The sequence below is a fragment of the Misgurnus anguillicaudatus genome, chromosome 7, assembly GCF_027580225.2.
Source record: "Misgurnus anguillicaudatus chromosome 7, ASM2758022v2, whole genome shotgun sequence".
NCBI lineage: Eukaryota > Metazoa > Chordata > Actinopteri > Cypriniformes > Cobitidae > Misgurnus > Misgurnus anguillicaudatus.
Window position 1 is genome coordinate 32,642,387 of NC_073343.2, and position 10,906 is coordinate 32,653,292.

Here is a 10,906-nt window from a genome sequence, read left to right on the forward strand (position 1 = left end):
TCAACAACTTAACTTAAACTAGAAATTAACTAGAAATCAAGAAAATATAACATAATCAATCTCTATAATATTTTATTGGGTAGACATTTAGTGGGTAGATGTTGTGGTCAAAAAGTTCACAACCACTGTCTAGGTTAGGAGTTTCGGTGACCCTCTGACACTTGAATAATCCCACTTGACCACGAAATGTCGCGTCTAGACGAAACACGAAAGTTTAGTGGTCTAAAGGTCTCCAAAACTGATAATCTGTTATTAGCCTGCAGAACATGGGCGGTCACTTTTCCCTCTATATAAACATTAAGCTCAGCTCTCTTGATATTAATCACGCGTGCACATGATCAGACAGAGTGCGCGTGTCTGAGCAGCTCGCGCACTTATAATGAAAACAGAGCTACAGTGATGGAGTTTAGAGAGCTGGGAGCAGACGAGAGCTCGGAAGGAGAACCGGAGGATTTGGACAGTGTGAAAGCTCTGACAGAGAAACTCAAACTCCAGACACGCAGACCATCATACCTGGAGTGGAAAGAGCGACTACAGACGCGTCCGTGGACCACAAATCCGGCAAATGTCAGCTCAGCATCTGTGGAGAAAGACACGAATCTACCCGACATCTGGAAAGATGGGATGCCTCTTAAAAACATATGCGGCTTTGATACGATAGACGACGCTTTGGAATGGCTCAGAAACGAGCTGGTAATTAATCTTTTTTAATAAATCTTTTAATATTATTTTTTTCATCTAAGTTAATAGTCATGATCTGTGTCAAGAACAGAATCAATTAAGTAGGCCTATCTATATATATGTCTGTATGTGTGCTAAAAATTATAAATAAGGTATATCTGTCTGTCTGTCTGTCTAACTTAATATGATCAGTGAACTATCGGTCTCTATGTCTGTGTAATAAATAAATAACTAGGATCAATGAAGTATATGTCTGTTTGACTGTCTGTCTGTCTGTCTGTCTGTCTGTCTGTCTGTCTATGTACTAAAAATGATAAATGAGGTAAAATGTCTGTCTGTGTAATAAATAAATAAATAGGATCAATAAAATATATGTCTGTCTGCCTGTCTGTCTCTCTGTCTGTCTGTCTATATATGTACTAAAAAGGATAAATGAGGTAAATCTGTCTGTCTGTGTAATAAATAAATAAATAGTATCAATGTCTGTCTGTCTCTCTCTCTCTCTGTCTGTTTGTCTCTCTGTCTGTCTGCCTGCCTGCCTGTCTGTCTGCCTGTCTGTCTGTCTGCCTGTCTGTCCTTCTGTCTGTCTGCCTGCCTGTCTCTCTGTCTGTCTGTCTCTCTCTGTCTGCCTGTCTGTCTCTCTGTCTGCCAGCCTGCCTGCCTGTCTGTCTGTTTTTCTGCCTGCCTGTCCTTCTGTCTGTCTGCCTGCCTGTCTCTCTGTCTGTCTGCCTGCCTGTCTCTCTCTCCTGGTGTTCTCTCTGTCTGTCTGTCTGCCTGTCTGTCTGCCTGCCTGTCTTTCTGTCTGTGTGCCTGCCTGCCTGTCTTTCTGCCTGTCTGTCCCTCTGTCTGCCTGCCTGCCTGTCTGTCTCTCTTTCTGCCTGCCTGGGGTTCTCTCTGTCTGTCTGTCTGTCTGCCTGTCCATCTATTTCTCTGTCTGTCTGTCTGCCTGTCTGTCACTCTGTCTGTTTCTCTGCCTGTCTGCCTGCCTGTCTGCCTGTGTGTCACTCTGTCTGTATGCCTGTCTGAAGTATATGTCCATCTGTCTGTCTATTCCAATAACATATTTGTGCATTATAGAACATAATATTTAGTGTATAAATACTTCATAGCAACTATGATGGTATACTACAGTAATAAAGCGGAATGACTTTATCAATACACTATAACTAATTCTACAGAAAATTATAGTATACATTAACAAAGTGTAGTTATGATACAGTTTACTGTAGTGAATACTAAAATATGCTAAAATATGTATTTTTTCATGTGGCACATGATTGGGGTCTCATGATTCTTGACATGTTTCATGCAGGATTAAATGCCACACAGGTGTTGAATTGAAATGTGAACTGGAGCACAGTTCTGTGCATGTGAATGCCACCCAGTCCTGTTGTGTGACTGCTTGTTCTCAATCATTGTACGACTATAATAAGTGTTGGTTTTCAAAAACTCGTTGTTATTAGCTGCAGTGCATGATAATGTGTGTGGTAACCCCACCATCCGAGTTTCTACGAGACAATTTCAATACTGTCAGGTGTCTTTCTCACACTCTTTCTTTCTCGTCCTCAGAGAGAGATGCAGATGCAGGATAACCGCCTCGCACGTCAGTTGATTCGCCTGCGGGGAGAGATCCACAGGCTGAAGGTGGAGCAGGTGTGTCACCGTCACAAAGAGATGCTAGATGATGCCACGTATGAGCTGGAGGAGTGTGAAGAAGAATCTGATCTGCTGTGTGACATCCCCATGAAAGCCGCCTTCGCTCTGTCCACCCCTCTCAAACATCTCGGCCTCACCAAGATGAACCTCAACTCCAGACGATTCTCCCTCTGTTAAGATGATGTGGATGTTCCTGTAGCTCGGTTGTTTCATGGGTTTGCTTCCCAGGGAATGTACTGATAAAATGTAGCTGGGATGCACTGCAAGCTGCTTTGGATAAAATCATCAGTTAAATGGATAAGTGTAAATGATCCTCACTCCGCACACAGTTTTAGTAGATTTATGTAAATGTTTTCTTCACATTAAAGTCTTGTAGCTTGCTTGGGGGAACATTTTTCTTTACTCATCAAAGTGGACGCAACACAGGCCTGTTAATAAAAACATGTTTGTGTATATATAAAAATATGTGAACCATGTGAGAATCAGGAGGAACCTGCTTCAATGTCACAAGCCTTGTAATTGGCACACAGTAGCATCAGTGTCCCTGACTGCTCCGGGGAGGAAAAACTCCCGAACGGCAGTCATGCGGGAAGTGCAAGTTTGTATACAGGCATTCTGTCTTATCTCTTAAACCCAAAAATAACCACACTGGAAATGTTCAGAGATGCAACAAGCGGCTAATCTCAACCTTTGTTATATTCAGCTCACTGTTCGCAGAGGCGGTAGGTCGAAAATATCTTGCAGTTTTAGTTGCGAGATCAGGGAACTTTGTACTCGGGATTGGGAAACTTTCATTGACACAGTGAGATTAAAATGAGTTTAGTTTATTTCCACAGAGCAGCCCAGTATTGCTCAGTATATGTTATTAGGAGCACTGGACATTTAGTATTGACTTTTGGGCATGTAATAAAGTTCCTATGCAGCCCATTCTCATGAAATGCGTATAAATAGCACGCAGTTGAAAGGTCGTGCAACACATGTGGCATATTCCTATTTTGTGTGCATATTATACGCCAGTCCTTCCCGTTCACTTTATACGCCACATCTTTTTGTGTCTTTTTATTTATTGGTTTCTCATTTGTTTTCTGTTTTTTAAAGCAAGTTTTTGTTTCATAAAATGACATCCCAAACCCCAATTCTAACCCCAACTCCAAGTGACCATGGTTTAAAAATAGACAAAACATTTACATTATATGACATCCTAAAGCAAATCATGTTTATGACAACTGTCATTGGGTGTCATTTGTTCAATTGTGTCATTTTTGGTGCAAGGATGACATTGTTTGAGATGTCTTTGTTATGACAACTTGACATTAACTAATACATCATAACTTGTTATGACAACTTTACATTACCAAGACAACATAACTGACCACTTTTTCCCAGTGATACAAAAATTGAATTTGTTATTAAAATGTCATTAAAGGTGCAGTGTGTAAATATTAGCGGCATCTAGTGGTGAGGTTGCGAATTGCAACCAACGGCTTAGTCCACTGCTCACCCCTCGCTTTTGAAACAAATAGAGAAGCTACGATAGCCGCCATCGGACAAACATGTCATCGTTGGAGACAACTTAGTAAAAAAATAGTCCGTTAAGGGCTTCTGTAGAAAAATGGCAGCACAAAATGGCGACTTCCATGTAAGGGGACCCTCGGTGTATGTAGATAAAAAGGTCTTGTTTAAGGTAATAAACACATAACGGTTCATTATAAAAGGTCTTTATACGCCCCTGATAATATAGTTTTGTATATTATTTTGCATTTCTATCAAAAGATCCTTCTAAAAATTACAAACTGCACCTTTAAGTGTTAATACTCTTTCAAATAGTTTTATAACAGCATCATGAATATTTTTCTTGACCTCAACTACAGTGGTACAAATATAATTTGTCATTACAATGTACTCTGTCAAATAGTTTTATAACAACGTCTAGGGCTGTCACAATGATTAAATAATCGTCTCATCGTAATTGTTTGACCTCATCGCGATGATTTCAAATCACCGCAATGATTGCACAACTCTCTAACAAACAGAAGGGGGAGCTGTAGCGCCTGTATAAACAAGACGGTATTAGATGGCGTTCCTTAACTGACAGTGTAATGCGATACATTGCAAAACCATTCAATACAGTGGAAAAAAACATCATTTAAAGAAATGCTGCGAAACGTTGATAAGCAGTATGAACTATTTATCATTAAATAATTACTTTTAAATATGTGTTATGTGTATTAATATTCACTGCTAGGTAAACCTCGCAAAAGATTTAATTAAAATAATCACAACAATGTATGAAAATTATTTCATGAACAAACAAAATGTATGAGAATTAAATGACAAAGCAATAAAATAGACAATTAATCATCATAACCGGCAAAAAGTTAAAAACAGGCAATTGATTTTCATAATCGTCATAATTTATTAGGCAATTAACCTTCATATTTCATAACCGTCATGAATATTCTTCAGATCATAATGTTTTTTTTAAAGTTTCCATGTGTTTAACAAATAAAATCAATCATTCAGTAATAATAATAATTAAAATTGATAAAATAATGTTTTATTGCATTTGGAGACCAATTCACCTTAAATTAAAGTACAATAATGGGTTAAGCTATGCAGCGTTGGGTCGATATTGCTGCAAAAAAACAGTTAATTACATTAAATTAATTGATTTAATAAATTAAATGTTTTGTTTAAGTTCTGTTAGTTGTATTGTGCACATACATAAAGATAAGTACTGTATAATAGTTTGACGTGTCTGTTGCATTTTGCAAAAAATGTATATAGTATTAACACTTAATGACATTTAAATGACAGTTTAATGTAACGTTAACCCATACAGCTAGGTAGTTTCTTAACTTTGATAATTATTCTGCTATGTCATGTTTATTACAGATTTATGACAAGTTGATGCATTGGTTTATGTCAAGTTGTCAACGGGGACAGTTCGAGTGGTGTCATCTTTGCATCGGGGATGACATGGCTGAACAAATGACACTTAATGACAGTTGTCATAAACATGCATAAAATATTCTTCATGTTCTTCATGTCATGATTATGAAGGTGTCATGTCAGTCGTATTAACAACCCTTCAAGTAAAGTGTTACCCAACAAACATAAAACCACACAAAAGATGCACTGTACAAGTTAACGGAAAGGACTGGCATAGCATTTGCATGCAGGGTTTGAGTTTGCCGAATGTGTTGCACGCCCTTTCAACTGGGTGCTATTTATACGCATTTCATGAGAATGGGTTGTCCTATGTCAAATGAAAAACCATATACATTTCTTGAGACTTGGTGCCTTTATAACTTGACTTGAAGTTTAAATATGCCTTAAGAAATAATTTCCAATGAACATTGGGTTGTTAAATTTTTAGTGCTGCATTAAAAATGCAATTTGCTACATCATAGTGGCATTTTAAGGTTATAAAATTTCCAGTTTGCTTTAACTGAAACATAAACAAAGACCTAAATCAATAAATAAACTACAGATAGTTAAATATTATATATTTTTTAAGTAAGATGATGTATAAGAAAACAGCTTGTTCACTGTAATTCAGTCATATTTATAATACACTTTGAAATGGTTTATACTTTATGAATTTCATTGTTGCTTTACATTTGTAAATAAACTCCATTTATTGCTTTATCATGTGATTTATTTGAGATATTTTGTTGTGTTATAATGATTTTTGTGTGTTTTATTAATGCTGTTTATACAGGGACACACATCGGCTGTTATCTTGTTTTGTTCAGATGTTTCCGTCTCGTGAATATCAGATAAACCCACAGGGTCTTTATCAAGATTTATCACACGATTGCAAATGGATGTCTATCAGACGTATAGCAAGTGTTTCAAGGATGTATAAGTAAGAATAGGCGGTATGAATCGTACAATGCACAAATTGTTTTGTAAGTTGCGACCGCTGTCACTGTGACCGGACCGGCTGACAAAAGGGACCAATGTCACTGCCAAGAAATGATCTCATGCTATAAATACACGAAAGAGAGAATGCATGAGAGACAAAGTCTCAGATGTTAAAGGCTATGTAATCAATCCCAAAGCTGTTATGTTTACAACCACCGGTTCCTTCATTGAACATCTTACCCGAGGGCTTCCTACAAACAGACACGTGCTTAAAACTATTTAGGCCACCAGAGAAAACACAAAAGGTTTCAGTTGTATTCCAGATACAGATTCCCTCATGGCCAATTGTAAATCAACCCCTGCAAAAGGAAATGCGTTTTTCTAAGAAGAGTTTTTCTTCGTTGTAAAGCTAAAGTGAAAGCATCTTGATAACCCACTTTGAACTCGTGCCAAAATGTGTCAACAATGAAAGGTGTCTATTCTTCTGGTTTCAGTACCCCACATTTTATGCATGCATGAGAAATGTAAGGGTTTACTTTTAATTAGTGATGCACCGATGTATCGGCCGCCGATATTTATCGGCCGATTTTTGATGAATTTGAAACCATCGGCATATCGGCAATAGCACGAGAAAGGCCGATACCGATTGTTTATTAATTAACTGAATAAAGAAATCCATTACATGTAAAAAATGAGTTAATGTTGTTTATCAAATAAATGCTGAATAGCAAAAACCACCTTTGAAGGTTGTCATGCTGTCTTATTATATTTGTTTTAGCTTAATTTGTGCCTCTCTTATTTGGTCAGTTGAATGTTAATTAGATCCCATCCATGTTCAGTAAAAATAATCTGATGCAGAAATAAACTAGCTAATAGGCCAACTGTATAGTATTGTATACAAGTGTTTAATATCGGTATCGGCCAGAAGTTGTCTGTTTAAATCGGCATCGGTATCGGCCCAAACAAATCCTATCGGTGCATCCCTACTTTTAATCTTTGGTAAAACTTATCTGCGATGTCCAAAAACAATCATTTGCATACATAAAAATGCTGATTTGCATGTAATGTGGGATAAACTCATGCTATTGCATAAGAGCTGTTGTTTAACATGGTCGAACACGCACATTACATATCGACCTTAAAAAATACCTTGCACAGAAATAATATCGTTGACACTCATAATTGTACTTTTAAAACAATTTAATTTATGTTGTTTAAGACCTAACATGTGACCAATTCATGTCATGTAGTAACGAAAATTTAAATTAATTTATTCGTGTTTGATGACACAAATTTCTTGTCTCTGGAGACGAATGTGTTTTGAATTTCTATCAATGGCTATTCGTGTCTGTGGCACGACTTTCTTTATCGTGTCATTTTATATTTTGTTTTCTCATCGTTGTTTTCTATTTTTTGACCACTGTCGCTTGGGGTTTGGGTTAGAATCACTTTCTGCAACTTCCTAACCCAAACTCCAACTCTAACCCCAACTCCAGGCGAGAATAGTTTTAAAAGCGGACGAAAAACATGTAGAAACCAATACATAAAATTACATCCTAACGCAAACCCCGAATCTAACCCCAAGCGACAATGATTTAAAAATAGGAAAGAACGATGAGAAAACAAAATAAAAATGATGAAGAAAGTCGTGCCACAGACACGAACAGCCATTGATAGAAATTCGTGCTGGGAAGGACGAAAAACACATTCGTCTCCAGAGACACGAAAAACAGTGGAAATTCGTGTCATCAAACAATTAATACAAATTTTCGTTACTATAACACGACTTGCCTTGAGACTGTGTTGAACCTTGATATCTTTAATACTGACTGAGTAAGATTATGTCAAAGATTGAAATCTATAGCACTTTTTACACTGAGATTACGGAAAATACAGGTAAAATAAATGCGCCCTCAATTTGTCCAGGATAGTTTGATTTTTGGTTTATTCACACTGCCAACGATTTTCCGAAATCTGTGCGTGCGTTCACACACATACCGTAAAGATCCCGTAAAGACACGTGATGTATTTAAAGTACTGTACTCGGTAGGTTCTTTCCACAGTGTCTGAAGTTTGCTAATTATCTGTGATTTTTCTCTCAAGAAACAGCGCGCATGCATTTTTGATCATAAGGAGCGCTTGATGCGCGGTTTTGTCAGTCTGGTAAATGATGTCAGCTTCAGTGCCAATAGTGAAGAGCTCCCGGATCTCTGCTTAAGTCCAGTTTGCCTATACATTTCTCGACATAAATGTTGACCTGGGTTTGACAGCACCGGCTGTCAGCGCAGACAAAAAGCACCGGGTTTCAATAAAAAAATATGCTGACCACTGGCGTAAAAGCTTTGGTGTGCATGCTACCTTACGGTTTCTGCCTCTTGTTCACATGCTTTTTGTAAATGTTACAATAATGTTACTATGTCCCAGAATATTTACGGTACATGTTTGTATTCCAGCCCAGTCTCACGAAATTACGCACCTATAGGCACGTAATTTTTTTTATCCTTTTTTGTGAAACTGTCACGAATTTCCGTGTTTCTGTTAACATGTCATTAGTCCCTTTCACACATACAGTCTTTACTGGTAATTTACTAGTAAATTGCAGTTAACAGATCATGTGTGAACAGAACCTTTCTGGTAAATCAGTGCCCCCAATTTACCAGTAAGACAGGTTGTAAGATTACCAGTAATTTACCGGTAAGCGCTATGTGTGAACGAAAAATATAGGATTACCGGCATTTAGAACGGACGACGTCAGACTGCGCTGACAGCTTCGGCCCAATCAGAATGTTTTTATACAAGTGACGCATTTACCCCCGCACTGTTTTACGGACGTTTCCACCCACGCGCTGTTTGAAAGTCGAGCACACCTTAAGTTTACGTCCACATTTCTTCACCAAAGTTGTTTAAAACAGCTTACCACCTACTTGCTGAATTGCCGACGTCCTTAGCACGCCCTCTGTTAAGCCTAAAGTGCAAACAGTACTGTTGTTTAAAACGCATTTTCGGTTTGACGTCGCCTCATGCAATGTTGTTTCTTCGCGACTGTCAGAGTTTACCATAGACGTGAAAACAACAAAATGCGGACCGTAGATATGAACAACGTGGATTGTTTACAAATACAATACTAAGCTCGCCGCGCGCTACAGGTAACTTCCGCTTTCTCAACGAATTTACCGGTATTTTGATACTGATGTGTGAATGATATCTTACTGGTAAAAAGATGGAATGTCACTGCGTGTGTGAACAGCACATTTTTGTATTTACTGGTAAATTCATTCTGGTAATTTCATGGTAATTCACGGAAAATTCGGAAATTCGTGACAGTATCATGAAAAATAATAAAAAAAATGACGTATAGGTACGTAATTTTGTGAGACTGTGTAGCGTATTCACGCAGAAGCCAATTTTGCTGAAATTTTTTGGGACCAAAGTGCTGTGTGAATGGGGTTAATGTGAAATTAAACTTTAATGCTCTTCATCTCATAAGATTATGTGACTTTAGCATTTCTATGCAGACTTTTATATATATAGCATGATATTCAGTTCATATTTGTGTCAAATCACCTGATCCCTAATGAAAATTTGAGGTAAAAGTGTAGTAACCATGTTTGTTTAATGTTTTGATTACTATCAGCAACAGCATGGTTTTTCTACAGTAACCATGGTTTAACTATGTTTTTTAAAACCATGCTGGTCAAAACTATGGTTATTTTGTGGTAACCATGGTTTTACTACAATAACCATGTTTTTTTTGTTAGTTAGTTTCCGTAAGGGATTATAAAGTGTATATAACTGTATATAACTGTTGCTGTGTTAACAGATAATGTATAGGCAACTGGTTCTTATCTGACAGTGTAATCAGGACAGCCGGCATGTCATATATGTTATTAAAAGACATATTTATATTGATTTGCAGCGTTTGTTATTGGTTTCAGGCTCTTGTTATCTCGCAATGACATAATGGAATGTCGCGACTGGCCAATCAGAATCAAAAATAAAATACCCCCCCCCCTTTAACCAAACCACAAGACCACCATCAAAAATATCCACTGTTTAAACTTTCAGATTGAGATCTAAACCCAGACAAATCCTGACAGAATTTGCTTTGGCATGATGTGAAGACCCTTCCTCATTCTTTATTAATGCTTAAATTGATTTATTTACAGTACGTGATTACCCTAATATTTTATTGAATGAAATCCCACCCAAACCACAATAAAGATGTCTATTTCTGGACTCACCACATGAAACGTCTGGTCAGTATACCAGTCCTCATGCGGTAAACAAACCAAAACAAGCAACAAATAAGTCAGTTTGGGTGTAAATGTCTATATTAAGATGAGCGTTCCTGCAGTAGAAATCTACCTCATTTCCTTTGAATGTTCGGGCTGTGACTTCCTGAGAGTGCATGCGCTATATGCAGACAGATGCCACAACAAAAACTGTGTGGTCTGCAGAGAGAGAACAAAAAACTGAGAGAAAGAGGTAGACAAAAAACATTTTAGAGACTGATAATCATTTGTCTCTCATTATTGTAACTATTATGTAATATACAAGACTGCTATTGCCAAGAACACCAGGCTATAAACCCAATCAGAGGTCTCTGGATTTTCACAAATAAACATATGAAACATTTTATAAACATTTTAAGGATTTGTTGTTCTTTCTTAGTAAAACCCATCAGTGCCGTTAAAGTTTC

At 37.4% G+C, this 10,906-nt stretch overlaps 1 protein-coding gene across 1 annotated transcript; it reads left to right on the forward strand.

The window, feature by feature from the left end:
• Positions 1 to 313: 313 nt before the first annotated feature.
• fam167b (family with sequence similarity 167 member B) lies at positions 314 to 5,986 on the forward strand. The gene is made up of 2 exons (XM_055172638.2): positions 314 to 693; positions 2,251 to 5,986. Exons 1-2 carry the CDS (start codon positions 400 to 402, stop codon positions 2,512 to 2,514), a joined length of 558 nt encoding a protein of 185 aa, XP_055028613.1. The 5' UTR covers positions 314 to 399; the 3' UTR covers positions 2,515 to 5,986.
• Positions 5,987 to 10,906: the final 4,920 nt, after the last annotated feature.